Source organism: Ylistrum balloti, unplaced genomic scaffold (genome assembly GCF_031769215.1).
Source record: "Ylistrum balloti isolate Yb309-2 unplaced genomic scaffold, AGI_CSIRO_Ybal_v1 Utg370126, whole genome shotgun sequence".
Lineage (NCBI taxonomy): Eukaryota > Metazoa > Mollusca > Bivalvia > Pectinida > Pectinidae > Ylistrum > Ylistrum balloti.
The window spans coordinates 437,955-459,747 of record NW_026782140.1 but is presented as its reverse complement, the minus strand read 5'-3'; the positions used below and the strand labels follow the sequence as shown (position 1 = coordinate 459,747).

The 21,793-nt window shown below is 34.1% G+C and overlaps 1 protein-coding gene across 1 annotated transcript; it reads left to right on the top strand.

The window, feature by feature from the left end:
• The first annotated feature begins 197 nt into the window (after nt 1-197).
• LOC132550508 (actin-histidine N-methyltransferase-like) lies at nt 198-20,082 on the top strand. The gene is made up of 16 exons (XM_060214578.1): nt 198-219; nt 666-808; nt 1,088-1,180; nt 3,089-3,234; nt 3,719-3,791; nt 4,653-4,763; nt 5,007-5,087; nt 6,270-6,334; nt 8,006-8,064; nt 9,261-9,375; nt 10,141-10,215; nt 10,758-10,857; nt 14,019-14,085; nt 14,485-14,570; nt 14,964-15,124; nt 15,856-20,082. The coding sequence occupies exons 2-16, from the start codon at nt 682-684 to the stop codon at nt 16,006-16,008; spliced, it is 1,512 nt and encodes a 503-aa protein (XP_060070561.1). The 5' UTR covers nt 198-219; nt 666-681; the 3' UTR covers nt 16,009-20,082.
• Nucleotides 20,083-21,793: the final 1,711 nt, after the last annotated feature.

Below are 21,793 nucleotides of genomic sequence, written 5' to 3'. Positions count from 1 at the left end.
TCTATATAACGTAAAGTAGTCATAAGTCGGAAGTGTCGCAAAATAAATAAATTAGCATATGTATGTGTATGTCTCGCTAGTTTTACAACTGTCAAATTGTGGATTTTTTTCAACATGTGACATAATATCATTTTGAAATTAATTATTGAAACTAAAACGTTACGACACACCGAAATATGATGACGTAGTCCACACCGCCGCACTTGTTCGGAGAAGAACGTGAGTTGATGAAGCAGAGTATCATTCATTTTTTGATGTCATTAACTCATATGTTGCCCTGTGAGACAGTTTAATACTACTTCACTCACAAATCGCTTTATTAGCTTTCTTTAAATATAGATAGGATGGTATTTTTTTGCATGGACGATCAATGAATGATTGGGATGTATCGCGATCATTACAGATTACCATATATGGCGTTTCATATAAAGGGTTATAACTGCTAGACCTACATAGATATGATATAGGTATCGTCTTAATATTCAAAGATTACCTTGTTCTACATAGGATACTTTTGTAGTTTGAAAAGTTAATCGACTCGAAGGATTGAAATATCCTTACGAAAAACTTGCGTCCTAAAACTTCAAAGTTGTAAATTATATGTTGGTACACATAGTACTCACGCGTCTGTAAGTTTTGTTATTTATTTGTCTTTCTCGTGTCAGGTAAACGAGAACCATAATGGGCAAGAAAAGTAAAAAGCAAAAAGATGTTGTTGCTGGAAAACGAGCCAACACTCCTGAACATAAAGAATTATCAAAGGCTTCTAAAAAAGAATTGATGGAATCAGCAACAAATCTCCTGGAGTGTAAGTAATTATATGGAATTCAAGTAAAGATATGAAATATCGAGAAAACCATTATTGCTTTGTAAAGTAATAAGACTGCAAGTTCTTGGTATAAGTTTAATGGTACATATATATATAAAGTATTTGCAGCAAACAAAATTTCTTTTATTTTTAAGTCTGTCAAGATCATCATTTAAAGGAGGTACATGTACCTTAATCCCTTTCGGGATTAATCCTTAGGGATTACATTTACCTTGAATGATCGTTACCTGCATGGTTTTATTTGTCTTGATATTGCAGTTTGTTCAAAACCTATTCCTCCTGGTCCAAAAGAGATAGAAGATTTTCCAGAGATTTTCAGCATGGTGGAGAAAATTCGTAGCATTCAGACAGGTGAATCATTTACAATGGTTTAATTTATAATACTAGTCCAAAGGAAAAAGGTTGATTTAAACTGCACTGTACTATCTATCTGTTGTCCTCCAGCTATTTCTTAAGACATTTCTTTATTCTGAACCATTGATCAGATTATCACCAAAAGGATGTAAAACATCATCAGATAGATGACATGAGTATTCAAAAAGTTAAAACTTGAGTTAGTTTAATCATAAATATTGTAAACAACATCTCTATCTATAAACAGAATCATCAATCACAACAGGTTCAAGCGTTAACATTGAAGTTGATACTTATCTATGTTGTTGATTAGTTTTGCCTATGAATTTTAGACTTCATCAGGATCTCTTGATTTAGATATTTCTGATATAAAAGATAAGTAGTGGATATTCAGTGTCACAAAACTGCATAAGTTTGCAATTGGTGGCACTACCAAGGTTAATACACAAACATTGATCTCAGGATCCAATCCTGCCTGATGGATAAAATTATTGGGTCATAAAATGGATAGGGTCCCCAACCTTGAACTATTTTCTAGTAACTATGTATTGTATATGAGGAGGGGGTAAAAGTGATTGTCTCTTGGGTCCTAAGAGTGTCTGGATTCAAATTCAAGAAAAGATCTATATCAACACTTGTTGATTTTCATTCCTTTTTTATCCCCATGTGAAACATGTTTGCAGGAGATATTAAGTTGGGCTCCGTCTGTCCAAGGGCCAAAAAACAAAAATTAGTGTTAAGTTTTCTTTCCTGGCTGCAACTTTGAAACCATTCCACTCAACTCCACAAAACTTTCAGTATATATTACGGTAGTGCTTTTTCCATTAACTGCCTTGCGCTGAGCGCAGTGCGTAAACTTTGGACATTTCAAACTTCTTCTCAAGTTGCACCAGTGGGATTGAGCTCCAACTTGCATGAAATGGTCCTGAGATGGTCCTGACCAAGTGTTGTTATTTTTCGGGTTTGTCTAAAATCCAAGATGGCTGCCATCTTGAAAAACATGTTGAACTTCTTCTCCAGTTCCACTGGTGCCATGGAGCTGAAAACTGGTGGGAATGTTGAGGAAAGGTAACCAACAAAGTGTTGTTAATTTTTCAATCGTGTCAAAACTTCAATACGGCAGCCAGGGAGGCCATTTTGTAACATGATTGCACAATCATGGTTTTCCTGTGCATCACCTATTTCAAACTTCTTTTCAAGTTTCACTGGTTGGATTGAGCTCCAACTTTACTGTCAAAAATAGGTAACACTTGTTAGTTTCCTACTCCTCGCCAAAACTACCAATTGCATCATGGAAAACAACTTCTTAGTGAGATTTCATTTATACTAGAAAAAATAAGCCTTCTCCCGGCTGAAATTTTTTGTAGTCAGATGATATTTCTTCTATGTTCTATGTTACCATGGAAACATAGTCCAAAAACATAAAATTAGTGTTAACTTTCCTTTCTGGGCTACAACTTCAAAACCATTCATCTCATCTCGACAAAATAGGTTAGTGCCCAAGTTTAATTTTTTTTCTGTTACCATTGAAACAGATAGGACAAATCACAAAGTTCAGGTTTTTCAGACCAGTTCTCTTAAACCGTTCAAGATAATTACCCAGTACTAAAAACAGGCATCAAGCTAGTACTCTTGTAGAAGGTCTCCATTTCAATACTTTGTATGGAACAATTAAAAACAACAAATGGAAATTAAACTTTTTGTAATATTAATGTATATATGTGATTGTGTCTTTCTTTTAAATAGCGGGGTGTGGGGGATAATGTCACGCTTTGCATTATCATGTTTTCTTTTAAAAAACAAGCATTTAATGTTAAATTACATGGTCTGTATATTGAGTGGATGTTCAATTTCATGATGCTTTTATCTTCCATCTTTAAACTGATTAAATTTTATTCTTTTTAGATGTAACATACACACAACCAGAGAGAGGAACATGCATTTCTGCATTTATAGAATGGTTGAATAACAACAAAGTTGATACATTAGCCATAGAAATAGAAAACTTCCAACATGTAGGATATGGGATCAAGGCAACCAAAGATCTCAAAGTATGTATAAAGATTGTAATGACGGGGAACTCTAGAGTGTTCCAAACTCTAACTTCCAAAGCTATGTTAGAACATGCTGAATAGGCAAAACCTTCTCCTCATCAAGATGGCACTGCCACCAGTTAAATGACTGAATCTTGTGATAAGAAATGTATTCTTGTAAGAGCCTTTTTTTCATAAAGTGGCTACCATGATGGGAAAAGTCCATGGAGGGGGTCACAGAATGTGATAAATCTTAAGACAGAGGATCCTGAAGCTTGAATTTATCATGTTTTTGTGACCTCAAAGATGGAATGATACATTCTTTCATACCAAGGACAATTGTTACATAAACTGAGTTAGACATATCAATAGACAATTTCTGACTGACTCAAAGGCTTTCATATAACAATGCCCTGACATCATAATATTGTTGCTGCAAATGATGAAATGGACAGGTATGGATATATATATAGCTTATATGTCTTTTTTTCTGGTTTGGTAGGAAATGGACCCTTTTGTGATTGTTCCTCGGAAGCTAATGCTAACAACTGACACAGCTAGAGCATCAGGATTAGGTAAGAACTGGTTTGCTTCAGGAATTTGGATACTTAAGTTCTTGGCCTTTTATAGAAACTGAAAAGTACATAATTTAATTATGATGTACTTCTTGTGAAGTATTAGTAACAAATAAGTAAAATTGTTATTTAATGTTGACTGAATTGTAAACTGACTAATCAATGCGTCTACATTTTATACTTAATGGTGACTATAAGATGAGTGTAGGCTTGATACTCCAGGGCTTACACTATCAGGTTGCCTAACTGTATGTTGTACTGACTTATAAGTTGGTAGTTGCTCTTTGTGATCTTCAAAGTAGCATATCGGTGTGTGATTGGTCATTTTTTTCTCTTGAAACCTGCTCTTGACCAATCAAATTACTTTGCATGTGCCTTCAATTTTGCCATGAAATGTTCCCAGGGGTGCAGAGAGCAAAAGTGATCCTAACCCCTTGGGTATTAAGGATGAAGCCTTTGTAACTGCAGTGCTTCATGCTGACAATGTATTGTTTGTTTTTGAAAGTAAATAATGATATTTTGATTTGTCCATATTAAAAAGCACTGTCTATTTCTGGCTTCTTTATCCCAGCATTAATTTTTTTTACCATAAAAACTGTCCATTATCACAGAATGCTTTTACTTCACCAAATTTTGCCCTCTGGTCATTCAAATCAAAGTCACTAATTGCTGATTTCTTCTATACACTCTTTTTAAATCATGTTTTGATATAGATGTGGATTATGCTTTCTTGCTAAAATGATTTCCATTATGTAATTTTCAAAAGGAAAACTATGATATGGAGCTGAAACATTTTGGCAGTGTGTCTTAAGGCTTCATTTCGTTGTACATTTGACAGTGAGATTTACTTCCTGTTGACAGATGCCTTGATTGCTGAAGACAAGATCCTACAGGCGATGCCAAGTATTGTATTGGCACTTCACCTTCTGTGTGAGAGAAGGAGTACAGAGTCCTTCTGGAGGCCATACCTTGATATCCTATTATTGAAACCTGTATCTTAGCTGTTTTGTGCTTCCGAGTCATCAATTGTACCTTTCACAGAAAAAAACAAAAATTAGGGTATTTTTGTTTTCTAAAAATATTCATATTGTTTGAAAATTGTTGTGTGCAAATTGAACTTACATTCATGGCATGCAAAAACATAGTTTCAGTATTGTATAACATGTATATTTCAATAGTCAGATTATTGTTGTGTTTTCCTTAACACTGTTTGACATATGCTTCCTAGCCGATATACCACACCTTTGTACTTCTCACCAGAGGAGCTGGCTCTGCTGAAGGGATCCCCAGCCTACAGTAAGTACAAGGATGTTCAGTGTGTAAAACACAGAACTAGGACATTTTAGTTTGGTTGATTACCAGAGTTTTTCTGCATCAAAACTAATATAATATTAACTGTATTATTAAATTTGAAGCACTCGTTGTTATTATATTATATCGTATAGATAGTATCAGAGGATTAGGTAAGTATAGGAAGGTAAGGAATTGACCAATATAGAGGATTAGGTAAGTATAGGAAGGTAAGGAATTGACCAATACAGAGGATTAGGTAAGTATAGGAAGGTAAGGAATTGACCAATATAGAGGATTAGGTAAGTATAGGAAGGTAAGGAATTGACCAATATAGAGGATTAGGTAAGTATAGGAAGGTAAGGAATTGACCAATACAGAGGATTAGGTAAGTATAGGAAGGTAAGGAATTGACCAATATAGAGGATTAGGTAAGTATAGGAAGGTAAGGAATTGACCAATATAGAGGATTAGGTAAGTATAGGAAGGTAAGGAATTGACCAATACAGAGGATTAGGTAAGTATAGGAAGGTAAGGAATTGACCAATATAGAGGATTAGGTAAGTATAGGAAGGTAAGGAATTGACCAATATAGAGGATTAGGTAAGTATAGGAAGGTAAGGAATTGACCAATACAGAGGATTAGGTAAGTATAGGAAGGTAAGGAATTGACCAATATAGAGGATTAGGTAAGTATAGGAAGGTAAGGAATTGACCAATATAGAGGATTAGGTAAGTATAGGAAGGTAAGGAATTGACCAATACAGAGGATTAGGTAAGTATAGGAAGGTAAGGAATTGACCAATATAGAGGATTAGGTAAGTATAGGAAGGTAAGGAATTGACCGATATTTTTAGCTGTAATCCTAGATACACTAAGGTCGTAAATAGTATGACCAGATGGTAAATGTTTTTTGATTCCTTACCATCTCGTACACTACGTATGTCAGTGCTAATATGCTCCACACTGATAATTTTTCTGATGAAGATTACTGTGTAGTCACACTCAAATCTTCTACTGGCTGTTATAAGATTTGCACTATGTTTAAACTGGTTTAAAGCATGTTTCCAGGTTGGTTAAAAATGTCATTGCTTTACTGTTATTATTGTTTAATATCGCCATTATTTGCAACAAAATAAAGAACTTCAGTACAATGTCTGTCAGTGTCTCTTGTTTTATTCTTTTCAGAGGATTGTGTAAACCAATACCGGAATATTGCACGTCAGTATGCTTACTTCTACAGAGTGTTACAGGTGAGTCAGAGTGTTACTGGTTCAGTCAGAGTGTCACAGGTGAGTCAGAGTGTAAGTCAGAGTGTTACAGGTGAGTCAGAGTGTTACAGGTGAGTCAGAGAGTTACTGGTGAGTCAGAGTGTTACAGATGAGTCAGAGTTTGAGTCAGAGTGTTACTGGTGAGTCAGAGTGTTACAGGTGAGTCAGAGTTTGAGTCAGAGTGTTACTGGTGAGTCAGAGTGTTACAGATGAGTCAGAGTTTGAGTCAGAGAGTTACTGGTGAGTCAGAGAGTTACTGGTGAGTCAGAGTGTTACTGGTGAGTCAGAGTGTTACAGGTGAGTTAGAGTTTGAGTCAGAGTGTTACTGGTGAGTCAGAGTGTTACAGATGAGTCAGAGTTTGAGTCAGAGTGTTACTGGTGAGTCAGAGTGTTACAGGTGAGTTAGAGTTTGAGTCAGAGTGTTACAGATGAGTCAGAGTTTGAGTCAGAGAGTTACTGGTGAGTCAGAGTGTTACAGATGAGTCAGAGTTTGAGTCAGAGTGTTACTGGTGAGTCAGAGTGTTACAGGTGAGTTAGAGTGTTACAGGTGACCCAGAATGTCCAAAAGGAGTTGGAGTGTTGTAGGTGAGTCAAAGCATTACTGGTGAATCAGAGTGATGCAGATGAGTCAAAGCATTACAGGTGAATCAGAGTGATGCAGGTGAGTTGGTGTGTTACAGGTGACTCAGAATGTCAAATGAGAGTCTGGGTGTTACTGGTGAGTCAGATTGTTACAGGTGAAATTGAGTGTTACAGGTGAGTAAGAATGTTCCAAGTGCATTAGAATGTTACAGGTGACATAGAATGTCAAAAGGATTAAGAGTGTTACAGTTGAGTCAAAATATCAGAGTTGAGTCAGAATGTTACAGGTAAGTCATATTTCTACAGGTGAGTCAGATTATTACAAGCGAGTCAGCATAGTAAAGATGAGTCAAGAGATGACCATAGTGCAACACTTAATACATGAATCTACTTTTACAGGATGGTACAGATGAGTTGAGAGTTTACAGTTATATCTGTAGTACCAATAGAGTAAACTTATTGATTAATACACCTGTTTAACAGGTAGCTTCAGGTGAACAAGAAATATATTCTATAATAAAAGTACCATATAGAATCATTTCCCATAGTATTATTTTATATGTGTAAGAGGTGGAGAAGAGTTAAGGTTGTCACAGAAACATTGCCCACTATTGTCAGTGTAGTCTGTTTTACATTGTGTAATCTGTGAATTCCTATCTTATACCCATATCATCCTCTTGCCCTTGGAACATGTCGTGGTATAATTGCTTGTTCAATCCTTTAATGTACATCAAATGAATATCATTGTCACATAATGGTTTATTGTACTGACTAAGTTAGGTGTCACACCGTTGTAATCTTCAAAGGAGCCTATAGGTCTGTAATTGGTCTTTTTTTTCTCTTGAACCCACTCTTGATTGAATTTTGCCATGACATGTTCCAGGGGTGCAGACAGCAATGTTGAGCATAACCCTTGGAATATTGAGGGTGTACCCATGTTAGTGATGATTTAGTGTTGTGATGCAGACATGTTTATCTATTATTAACTACTATACATGTTTTTGTAAGATTGTGATGAAAAGAAAAAGTGAACAATAATTTGCTGTTTCAAGGATTTTTGTCTGTTAACAGAATCATCCTGCTGCCTCCAAACTGCCCATAAAGGACTGTTTTACTTATGATGATTACAGGTAAGTATTATATATCAATAGTGATTCCTGTGATGGTTACAGGTAAGTATTATATATCAATAGTGATTCCTGTGATGGTTACAGGTAAGTATGATATATCAATAGTGATTCCTGTGATGATTACAGGTAAGTATGATATATCAATAGTGATTCCTGTGATGATTACAGGTAAGTATGATATATCAATAGTGATTCCTGTGATGATTACAGGTAAGTATGATATATCAATAGTGATTCCTGTGATGGTTACAGGTAAGTATTATATATCAATAGTGATTCCTGTGATGGTTACAGGTAAGTATTATATATCAATAGTGATTCCTGTGATGGTTACAGGTAAGTATTATATATCAATAGTGATTCCTGTGATGGTAACAGGTAAGTATTATATATCAATAGTGATTCCTGTGATAATTACAGGTAAGTATTATATATCAATAGTGATTCCTGTGATGGTTACAGGTAAGTATTATATATCGATAGTGATTCCTGTGATGGTTACAGGTAAGTATTATATATCAATAGTGATTCCTGTGATGGTAACAGGTAAGTATTATATATCAATAGTGATTCCTGTGATAATTACAGGTAAGTATTATATATCAATAGTGATTCCTGTGATGGTTACAGGTAAGTATTATATATCAATAGTGATTCCTACCTTATACAATAACAATATTTCCATTTCATTCTTTAGTAAGAGAAATAATGTTTTCTGGTTTGTCATTTTAAACACACAATTCCAAGCCTTTTCTATTTCTTGTGAAGGAAAAGCCTACCCATGTCCAAGTACATACCTAGGCAGGTGGGGGGAAACTCAATGTAGTCCCCAACCATATCCAGATAATAGATAGTCAGTCCTCCATCTTTGTCTTAATCAGTGGCAGAAACAACTGTCCTTCATGCCACACGTAAAGGGAAATAACTTTCTTCATTTATTTTCCAATAATCTGCCACCATGCAGATCTGTATCTGATCATATTGTTAATGAACGTTATATCAAGGCCTTGAGCTCCAACATAAAGGGAGGATATGTGTAGCTTATTTCATGTATGCTTTGTTATCTCAGTTTTGAGGTTGAAAAGTGATTAGGAAAAACAGGAGAAAAAAAAACAATAATATATGCACATGTAATTGCCAATAAGTTTTTATGGATTTGAAGGTTAACTTGAAGTAAGTTGTACTTTTCTGTACAGATGGGCAGTATCTACAGTAATGACCAGACAGAACCAGGTGCCCACACCAGATGGAGAAAGATTAACCTTTGCCCTCATTCCATTGTGGGATATGTGTAATCACTGTAATGGAACGGTAAGTCACCCACATCCCAGTGTCGAACATTTTAAAATCACAGTAATAGAACAGTAGGTTGCCCTTGTTATGTTGTGGGACATTTGTTATCAATGTAATAGAACAGTAGGTTGCCCTTGTTATGTTGTGGGTCATTTGTTATCAATGTAATAGAACAGTAGGTTGCCCTTGTTATGTTGTGGGACATTTGTTATCAGTGTAATTGAACAGTAGGTTGCCCTTGTTATGTTGTGGGTCATTTGTTATCAATGTAATAGAACAGTAGGTTGCCCTTGTTATGTTGTGGGACATTTGTTATCAATGTAATAGAACAGTAGGTTGCCCTTGTTATGTTGTGGGACATTTGTTATCAGTGTAATTGAACAGTAGGTTGCCCTTGTTATGTTGTGGGACATTTGTTATCAGTGTAATTGAACAGTAGGTTGCCCTTGTTATGTTGTGGGACATTTGTTATCAATGTAATAGAAGTAGGTTGTCCTTGTTATGTTGTGTTCCTTGTGACTAGAACTTTCTGGTGGTATCAAAATTTTTAACCATGAGACCTTGCCAGTGGTCTTTGACCTAAGTTTGAAAAATTTTAACATTGGCAATAAATATTGCACTATAAGAGGTAAGGCTTTCATGCTTGGCATGCATGTTCCTTCAGGAAACTATCACTACTCAATCGTACAATCTTAAAATCTTGAGCAGTTCACTTCATATTTATAAAATAAATGAAAGTCTTGATGATTTATAAATGAAATAAATGTAATTTGGTGTCTACAGATAACAACAGATTACAATGTTGAGGATGACTGCAGTGAGTGCTTTGCTCTCAGAGATTTTGCTAAAGGAGAACAGGTAAAAATCATTAACACAACCTATCACACAGTTAAATACTGAGCAGACATTTCTACAGTAAATATCTGGCCTGTATATATGTATACCCATTCATAGATATGTGGCAAATTGTATACCACTGATGTAGCCCAAGCGGCACAACGAAGAAATGTTAGTGCTACAAAATTAAACGACTACGGAGTATACATTATAATACTATAAACAGAACAGCATGTCAAGTTGGGCATCAGTTGCTATTGGTCATGTAACTGAATGGAGTAAATTTAATCAGAAATAAGCCCAAAAAAGTGACAGGAACGTAGTGTGATTATCACATGACAGGGGTGGTGTTTGGTAGAATTGTGACAGGAATGTAGTGTGATACGATTATGACATGACAGATTGGTGGAAATGTGGAGCCTGGTGTGAACCAATTGACATTTTAATCAATCTGATATTAAATATGAGAGCATTTCTTGTATATTTGGTTTAATAATAGGGTAATGTGCATAAGGAATAATAGACGTTGCTTCAGTGACAATTAAACTGGGTTTTTTTTTCAGATTATGATATTTTACGGTGCCAGATCTAATGCAGAGCTTCTTATACATAGTGGGTTTGTCTACCCAGACAATGAATGGGACAGAATAGCCGTTAAACTAGGTAAGATACTTTGTACCATAAACTAGGTAACATACTTTGTACCATAAACTAGGTAACATACTTTGTACCATAAACTAGGTAACATACTTTGTACCATAAACTAGGTAACATACTTTGTACCATAAACTAAGTAACATACTTTGTACCATAAACTAGGTAACATACTTTGTACCATAAACTAAGTAACATACTTTGTACCATAAACTAGGTAACATACTTTGTACCATAAACTAGGTAAGATACTTTGTACCATAAACTAGGTAAGATACTTTGTACCATAAACTAGGTAACATACTTTGTACCATAAACTAGGTAACATACTTTGTACCATAAACTAGGTAACATACTTTGTACCATAAACTAGGTAACATACTTTGTACCATAAACTAGGTAACATACTTTGTACCATAAACTAGGTAACATACTTTGTACCATAAACTAGGTAACATACTTTGTACCATAAACTAAGTAACATACTTTGTACCATAAACTAGGTAACATACTTTGTACCATAAACTAAGTAACATACTTTGTACCATAAACTAGGTAACATACTTTGTACCATAAACTAGGTAACATACTTTGTACCATAAACTAGGTAAGATACTTTGTACCATAAACTAGGTAACATACTTTGTACCATAAACTAGGTAAGATACTTTGTACCATAAACTAGGTAACATACTTTGTACCATAAACTAGGTAACATACTTTGTACCATAAACTAGGTAACATACTTTGTACCATAAACTAGGTAACATACTTTGTACCATAAACTAAGTAACATACTTTGTACCATAAACTAGGTAACATACTTTGTACCATAAACTAAGTAACATACTTTGTACCATAAACTAGGTAACATACTTTGTACCATAAACTAGGTAAGATACTTTGTACCATAAACTAGGTAACATACTTTGTACCATAAACTAGGTAACATACTTTGTACCATAAACTAGGTAAGATACTTTGTACCATAAACTAGGTAACATACTTTGTACCATAAACTAGGTAACATACTTTGTACCATAAACTAGGTAACATACTTTGTACCATAAACTAGGTAACATACTTTGTACCATAAACTAGGTAACATACTTTGTACCATAAACTAAGTAAGATACTTTGTACCATAAACTAGGTAACATACTTTGTACCATAAACTAGGTAACATACTTTGTACCATAAACTAGGTAAGATACTTTGTACCATAAACTAGGTAACATACTTTGTACCATAAACTAGGTAACATACTTTGTACCATAAACTAGGTAAGATACTTTGTACCATAAACTAGGTAACATACTTTGTACCATAAACTAGGTAACATACTTTGTACCATAAACTAGGTAACATACTTTGTACCATAAACTAGGTAACATACTTTGTACCATAAACTAGGTAACATACTTTGTACCATAAACTAAGTAAGATACTTTGTACCATAAACTAGGTAACATACTTTGTTCCATAAACTAGGTAAGATACTTTGTTCCATAACCTAGGTAAGATACTTTGTACCATAAACTAGGTAAGATACTTTGTACCATAAACTAAGTAACATACTTTGTACCATAAACTAAGTAAGATACTTTGTTCCATAACCTAGGTAAGATACTTTGTACCATAAACTAGGTAAGATACTTTGTACCATAAACTAAGTAACATACTTTGTACCATAAACTAGGTAACATACTTTGTACCATAAACTAGGTAACATACTTTGTACCATAAACTAGGTAAGATACTTTGTACCATAAACTAGGTAAGATACTTTGTACCATAACCTAGGTAACATACTTTGTACCATAAACTAGGTAAGATACTTTGTACCATAAACTAGGTAACATACTTTGTACCATAACCTAGGTAAGATACTTTGTTCCATAACCTAGGTAACATACTTTGTACCATAACCTAGGTAACATACTTTGTACCATAAACTAGGTAACATACTTTGTACCATAAACTAGGTAACATACTTTGTACCATAAACTAGGTAACATACTTTGTACCATAAACTAGGTAACATACTTTGTACCATAAACTAGGTAACATACTTTGTACCATAAACTAGGTAACATACTTTGTACCATAACCTAGGTAAGATACTTTATTCCATAAACTAGGTAAGATACTTTGTACCATAAACTAGGTAAGATACTTTGTTCCATAAACTAGGTAACATACTTTGTACCATAACCTAGGTAAGATACTTTGTTCCATAAACTAGGTAACATACTTTGTACCATAAACTAGGTAAGATACTTTGTACCATGTCAAGGCAATTCCAAAAATTACTACATGGAGTGTCAGAGAAACATCTCCCTCCATTCAAGGCAATTTTATTCGTTTAGACTGACTATGGAAATATTGTCTTTTTTATATAAAGGAAGTCCATCTCATATATACAAGATTTTTAGCCCACCATCACCTTAGGTTTGTCGTCCGTCCGCACAATTTGTTATCACTATTTCTTGCGAATTCCTGGGTGAATTTCTCTCAAATGCAGGTTTCCCTTGGTTCCTAGCTATGCCCATTTGATTTTGAGAATGATCAGAAAAATAAAATGGCTGACAGGCGGCGATATTGGATTTTTCAATTAAGTTTATTATCGCTATTTCTGAGAAGTACTGGATGGATCTCAAATTTCATATATAAGTTCCCCTTGATCCCTAGCTGTTTTTATTTGAGAGTGATCAGAAAAACAAAATAGCCAACAGGTGGCAATTTTGCTTTGGCAGTCAAAGATTATTATTGTTGTTTCTGCAAAGGAATGTTCAAATTTTTTATCATTATGTGTAAAAAAAAGAAAAAAGAAGGGATAAGATCCAACTTTCAAAGAAAAAATAAAAATCAAACAATGGTGGGTGCCAAAATCTCTCTTGGATCTTTGGTTTTGTACTTAAATACATGTATCTGCAATAAAGAGGAAATTTAAGCATATGTCAGTTTCATTTCTATCAATTTGTTGCGAATTGATTTGAAACATGATTTTTTTTCATGTGGAAACATTCATTTCTTTATTATAATGTGCTTGATTTCATCAAATTTGCAAAACAAAAGATTCTGGTTATCTGTTAATTATAACAGCATTTTCATTTGACACTGCAAACATTCCTTTGAATGGATCTTCTTTTGGACTGTTTTTGTGCTAGGCATCAGTAAAGGTGATCCTCTGTTTGACAGCAAATCTGATTTACTGACAAAGTTGGGACTGGAAGTGTAAGTATGGAAGACTTTTCAATAAACTAGTCTCATCAAGTAATGTCAATTGACTATATTGAAGCTTTTGAACTTGTTGGCAATGCTCAGAAAGGAAAGTGAATACCTCCAAGCATAGAAAATATACATTGAGGTAACTTATATTATGACAGATTTGTATACGCAAGTACCCATTAAATGTCTGAATCTTGATAATAAATGCTTTTCTTTTTCTTTAAAATTACATTGTAAGTTACAGATCATTCATGGCAAAAATTAAGGTTTGGCTGGAATTAAAGATTCCCAACTGGCTGCACACAGCAAGATTTGCAAAAAAAAAAAAAACCTGTAATATGGTAGACATTAGTTTTCATTATTTAAAGTTGTGGAGATACAAAATGTTTTTGTTTAACATTTTAGCTCTCGTTCCTTCTTCATACATCGAGGGAGATTTCCACTTGATCCACAAATCCTTGCCTTCCTGAGAATCTTCTGCATGTCTGAGGGTAAATATACAGATACGTCTCACCAAGGAGATCATCCTAGGAACAAATAAATTGAACACTAATTTGAATCAGTGGTACACATGTTCCATATCAAATTTGACTTGTTGATGTTAAGATAAATTGATAGTCGATGTGTATTGTGCTGTATATTTGTTTTTGCAAAAGCTGATGATAATTTAAACTATGCCTCAAGTGTTACAATATCCGTGCTTGAAACCATTAGCAAGCCACAATATTCATTGATACCAGAAGCTATATCACTAACATGTTAGTATTTGGTGAGTCTACATCTTAACCAGGCAACAGTTAAAAAGTCAATAATACTGTAATTACTGTGTCATATCCTCGAAAGAATATCTAATTTCACAAAAAATTACTGTTTTGATTCTGAAGAGAATCTGAAGGAGTTGCAGTCGTCTCCCCTGACGGAAGAGAAGATGGAGAGTCTTGGTGAGGTTTCTACCCCCGTATCAATTGAAAATGATGAGAAGGTGTGGTCATTTCTAGAGACCCGCACAGCTTTGTTACAGAAAGCTTATGACACCACTGCAGAGGTAATTATATAGAATATTAGCTTTCCGTAGCAACTCCAAATTTTCAGCTGATCACCAACAAAACAACTGCTTAACATATATACAAATTGAACTGATGTTGGACAGAAGTCCTTTGAAAATATTCTGCTTAACACTTGGTTAGAAAAGTGAAGAGTTTTCCTGATCTTTCTCTAATAGAGTATAGATAGGATGGAATGATGAATAAGGATAAATCCTAAAGAAGTTTTGTGATTTATTCACTTAACACATGATTCACTTGTTATTCAATGAATGTAATAATTTGATGCTTTAAAAAAATCTCTCAGATTGCATTGTGATGTAACAATGGAGGCCATAGATACAGATTTAAAATTACTTCAGATTTTAAATGAAAAGGTTCATTTTCTGCAATATTTGCCTAAGTAATCCATTTTGTGATAAAAAAATCTAAAATACGTTTTGTATGATATATCTGATTTATGGAAAAAGTCTAAGAATTTCTATTTTAGAAAGTCATTAGCTAGCTTAAATGAAAAAATTGTTGACTTACATGAAAAGTATTGCAGACATTTGTATGTCAAACTTTCAGTAACTTTGCCTTTATGTCTAGGTCATTATTATTGGAACTCATTTTACCAGTAAATTGATTGTCAAACATTGTCTCCAGATTTCTCCTAGCAATTATTACAAAGAAATCAGAAATTACTATTAAAGGAAAGTGCTGTCATTTTTCTGTTTCTTTTTTCCTTCAGGAAGATGAGGAGCTTATAAAGTCATCAGATTACAATGAAAACCAAAAACTGTTGATTTGTCTACGTAGGTGTGAAAAAAGAATCTTGTTATCAACACAAACATATGCCAAAACAATGAAAGAAACATTGATTTCAAAACAGAACAAAGATTGACTGTTGTTACGTCACTAGAAACAAAGCATGGAAGACATTGTGGAATTGCAGCTGCTGAAACAGATATCATCTCTGTTCGAATCTTGAAATTTCAGGGTTTTTAAATTATACTGTTCAGGTATTGCAACAGCACTGTGAATAGACCTACATTTGATTTCTATTCCTCTATAAAGAAACAGATAAGCATATTTCTTCATTAGGTATACATGTAGTATATATTTGTAGTGTGCATTAACTGATAAAACATTGATAAACATAACTTCCTGTGTAAAGGTCTCAAGCTAGATCGCTTTTAAAATACAAGATTAGAACAGCTATAATTGTGATAAATTGGGTTTGATTAACCAGGCAGTGATACATTTGTGTGTGTAGGATATCTGAACATAGTGCTACCAGTTTCCTTATTTCTATACTTAATTGCTGTATGAGTTCATGTCGAAAGCATCATTATAATTGGAGATTCACGTTGATATGACTGGAGTAATTGATGATGTTGGCATTTTACACATATAAACTCTTAATATTAATACATCATTGAAAGAAGTGAAAAACACGTCATGCTAAATCTGCATGAATTAAATTATGAATGAATGAATTTGAAATTGTTTGTCTTTGGTCGCTTTTACATAACTGGTTGAAACAGTTGGATGGGTTAAACATGCAAGAAAATTGCCAGATACAGATCTGTACCAAGGCAATACAATAGAATAGTCGGCAGATTGAAGGGCTCAGTTGTAATTGTCAAAAACGAACTTGCTGGATGACATTAGTTTTCATAATTTCAGCATAAAGCAGGATTGGTACATGTACAATAATTGTACATATTTCCATGCTGATAAGTACATGTTAAATGGATGGCATCATATTTGTTTAGTTTATGCTTGACAGGAAATTCATTAATGGGAAATCTTAAACTTTATATCAAACATTCAGTACATGTGCATTCATTTATTTTTTAATAATTCCAGACCACTTGAATTGTTTCAACTAGTTTATGCAAAAGTGGCATTAATGTATGATGTGCACCAGGTTTGATTTGTTGTTATAACTTAATATTTATATCAGAACAAACTGCTTCTGATAAAAGATCACAAGATGTTCACATCTTCCAGATAGGATCTAATGTGTCGTTACTTTCATTGTAAAAATCTTCAAACTTAAGCTGTTGCAAAGATGCAAAAACCAGTAAACAAAATTTCATAACATTTTGTACGATGTTGGTTGTGTATAACATAAACCTGCATCACTATGTATTATTGTATCTATTCACCTATCCACCTGATTTCAGTTTTATATCATGTAATTGTTGATCTTTTATAATTAATGTTTCAAAAGTCGCAATCCAATCTATGTGTAAGAAAATCCATCTTCTATAATTAGCCTACAGGTGTCAACAAAATGTGGTGTTAAACTGAGGCAAATTCCGGCAAGACAGGTTTTCATCACAAATCACATAACCTAGACTTAATTAAAATAGAACAAGGAATTTCCCTGACATCAGGTTATTATTACAAATTGACAACCTTGATTAAAAATAAACTTATCTTAGTCATAATAGGGACATCTTAAATGTGGTATCATATGAGGATTTTCAGTCTTGAAAAGGTGATATTTCCAAAGTCAATATCACCTTGTGGAGATTGACAAATCCTCATATCATGTTTAAACAAGAGACATTAATTGACATAAGTTGTGTAACATTAATTGGTGACTGAACAAGTTTCATCTACCTGTTAAGAATTTAAAACAGTAAACCTTGTCATGGTGAAAGTTGATCAAGGTTGTGCAGTTGAACTAACTTAGAAGCTATCTTATCATATGCACATCGACTAGATAGTATAGTATAAAGGTTTCAATTGTAATGTTATGGACCATTAATTATTTGAAGTTTTCATAAGGAAGACTGGATGGAGTACAGGGCCAGTCCTCGCTATGAATAAATATATACCAGGCATCTGTATATTATAAGGTGGAAATTTGGCTAGATTGAGAAAATCACTTGTATAAGAAGACAAAATTTTAAATGTTGTAAACAAGGATATAGTCATTGAGAACCCCTGCCAAGGGAGAACTGCCAAGGGAGGTTTAATTTCATGGTTTGTTTCCCATGACAATGAAGAAATATCAGAAATGGAAACCCTAATAGCAAGTGACAGGCATTTGATTGTTGTTTCTACGATAAGTGTTTTCAAGTTATGGTCAGGAAACAGTGATGTACATTGAAGCATTTTACAAAATAAAAAATCTACCAATTTTTTTTTAAATATTTATACAAAACAAATTTCCCTTCACCTGAGCATGCCTGGGACTAAATTTGGACAATATCCTGCAATTTCTCAAGAGGCGTGATGATAGATTTTAAAGAAATTGATAGATTTTCCCTATTTGTCCTCACCCCTCTGGCCTCAGGGAGACGAGGCCCATCTTTTGTACAAAACTGATTTTTCTTCACCCAAGCATGCTTCAATTCCTGAAGAACATGCATAGTTTTAATGGTTTCTAAGTTTGAAGGCTGAATTTTCAATTAGACCAAACTGATAACACTGTCTGTTGTTGTAGTTTATCATATTTGACCCCTGTGAATGAAGGTCAAGGTCATTCATTCAAACAAACTTGGTAGCCCTTCATCCCAGCATGCTACTGGCACAATATCATGACACAGGGTCATTGTGTTATTGTGAAGAAGTCATTTCCACACATTTGACCCCATGTGACCTTGAAAGTATGTCAAGGTCATTCATCTGAACATAGAAGATAGCCCTTTATCCCAGCATGCTACTGGCCAAATATCATGACCCTGGACCATTTGGGTACTTTGAACAAATATGACAGTCCTTCATCCTTGCATGCTACTGGCCAAATATACTGGCCTTGGCTTTTTGGTTATTGTGAGGAAATTGTTTAAAGATTTCTAATACATTTGACTCCTGTAACCAAGGTCATTCATTTGACCCAATTATGTAGTCCTTCATATAACCCTGATAAATACTAGATGCAATATACCGCTCAGCTAGAGAGAGCTTCTATTTAGCTCGATCGGTTGAGCATCAGACTAGTAAGCCAGGGTTTCTTGGTTAAAATTCCTAGCAGAGGCATTGAAATATAGAATGACCTCTGTTACATTATGCTTCTGGGCTAGTATCGTGACCTTGCACCAATTGTTTATTTGGAAGAAGTCATTTAAAGATGTTAACACATTTGACCCCTGTGACATTCAAAATAGGTCCTCATTCATTTGAACACACTTAAAAGCCCTTCATCCTGGCATGCTACTAGCCCAATACCTTGACCCTGGGCCTTTTGTTTTTTGAGAAGTCGTAAATTGTTTATATCTGCTGATGTACAACGCCGGAAAAAAGACACTCAGTCATTCATGAATTGTTACAATATATACCAATAGTTGACAGATGATGACGGATGCTGCAGGATCTCTATGAATTAATAAATATTTGTTGTGATAAAACAGAAAAGCTGTATTTACTGACATGTACAGTAATTTGCTTGCTTAGGAACTAGCATTGGTAGGTCATCAGGTGCAGATATAGGTTTCCATTTGATACTTCAATAAGCATATTTAGAATATTGTGTCTAATTTAGAGTAATGTGTCAAAATGTTTTTACCAGTGTCTGTTATGATCCTATATACCTTTTTCGTATTTACACAGAAAATGCAACCTCACAAATGTAAATGTCTAGACATTCAAATAACCAACCAAGTTTGAACTTTCTTGCAATCATGACAACTAAAACACATACAGAATAAACATGTTGAAAAATTAATTTTATATTTCTACTTCATGCAGTTTATGTCTATCTGACGAACAGCATGATCACTGTCTATATCATTATTTGAAAAATACAAGTGCAGCTATAATCATTACAAGAGAAATAATTAAAAACTGGAAGAAACAACTTAAATCAAATCTTCTGAAAATTAACATGTTTTTTCAAACTGAGTTATTTACCCCGACATTCGAAGACAGATATTCAATAATGCTTGTAATTGCATTAAGAACACTTCCTCTATTGATCAGAACTTACAAAATGTGTATAAAATAAATTTTCATTTAATGTTTCATGAGTTAAATTGTTTATAAACACAAAGTAATGGGATTTTTTTCAAATAATTCAAATTTTTGTTGCCATGGTAACTTTAAAATGCAAAAAGAAATTAATTTGCTCTGAAATTCTAATAAAAAAGCTATTTCAGATTCCAATTATAATATATTCTGGTAGTTGACTAAACTACTTAATTTTGTTATATAAACCTTTTCTTGTGTAATGAAATTTGGACAGACAGAAATAGAATTTGCTAATTTTGACAGTATGTTATATTTGAAAAATGTGCTGGTAACCATGGCAACAACCATAAATGAGTGAATTTCTGGCCTAAACATATCCTTAGGTTCCTACTGCAGTAGTTCACAATACTATGGAGTTTGGAAATATTTTTTATATTCACTTCCATCATCGAAAACATTTGCTAATGATCGGAAATTAATATGTTTTCAAATATTCAAAATGCTGGTTGCTATGGTAACATCATAAATAGATAACATGATTTTTGTCAGAAGATTTAAAAAGCTTGTATTCTTATGTTTCTAAATATACAGGAGTTGTTTACCAAAAGATGACTGGAAAAGGGTGAAAAAAGCAAAATGACAGATTTTCCTTGGAGTCGTTAAAAATTCCTTGGAGTTAAGGGGTTAATAAATCTCATCAGTGTACCTGTAGTTTCACCCACCTAATAATTTCTTTAACAACTTTCACAGACTGATCATTTTTGTGAAACATTTATGCATTAAACAGTACTGTTTATGTAATCCTCAAGTTCACCTTCATTTAAATATTGCTTTATTTTAAACAATAAAAGTATTAGAAAATGAAATGTCCGTATCTGCATATTTGTACTTGTAATTCTTGACTTATAGCTGATATTGCATAATTGCTTATTTTCAACTACAAAAATCTTTCAGGTAATTAACTTTTAAGCAAATCATCCACTATTAATATAGCTTAACTGAATTTAAACTTCATATCCATATCTGGGTCTGGAGAAGAAGATTTTTAGGTCGCCTGAGCCAAAGGCTCATGGTGACCTATTGCCATCATGATTTGTCTGTCGTCGTGCGTCGTTAACTTTTCACATATTCAACTTCTTCTCAAGAACCACTGAATGCATTTTGAGCAAACTTGGCACAAAGCATCCCCATGGGAAGCCGCTTCAAGTTTGCGAAGAAAAAGGGTGTGGTCCCAATAGGGGCCGCAGGAGGGTGAAAAAGGGGGTAAAATTAGGTAAATCTTTAAAAAATCTGCTTCTCATGAGCCAACGGTCAGATTAAATTCATATTTGATATTTAGGGTCCTTATGGCAAGGTCTACAATGTTTGCGAGTGAAAAAAAAAATCGGGTCAAAAACGGCCCCACTAGGGGGCGCTCAAAAGGGTAAAAAATTAAACTTTGACCGATTTCAACCAAATTTGGTAGAAAGCATCCCTTAGTGAAGGACATATGGAATTATGTTGAAAAAAGTGATTATGTCCCCTTTGGGGCCCATAAGGGGTGTAAAAGGGGCCATATCTAAAAACCTTCATTAAATGACTACTTCTCAAGAACCAGTGGATGGATTTTGACCAAACTTGGCACAAAGCATCCTCATGGAAAGCTGCTTCAAGTTTGTGAAGAAAAAGGGTGTGGCCCCAATAGGGGGGAAAAGGGGAAACTTGATACGAATGCTCTACACAAGGTCCTGGCAAGTGTTTTAACTTTTTGGGGCGATTCAAAA

What these genes read in the sequence shown, in the direction of transcription:
- LOC132550508 (XM_060214578.1), top strand. Translation starts at nt 682, where the DNA reads ATGGGCAAGAAAAGTAAAAAGCAAAAAGATGTTGTTGCTGGAAAACGA. An exon ending in AATTCGTAGCATTCAGACAG is followed by an intron (nt 1,181 to 3,088) that starts GTGAATCATTTA and finishes TATTCTTTTTAG; the next exon opens with ATGTAACATACACACAACCA. An exon ending in ACAAAGTTGGGACTGGAAGT is followed by an intron (nt 14,086 to 14,484) that starts GTAAGTATGGAA and finishes TTAACATTTTAG; the next exon opens with CTCTCGTTCCTTCTTCATAC.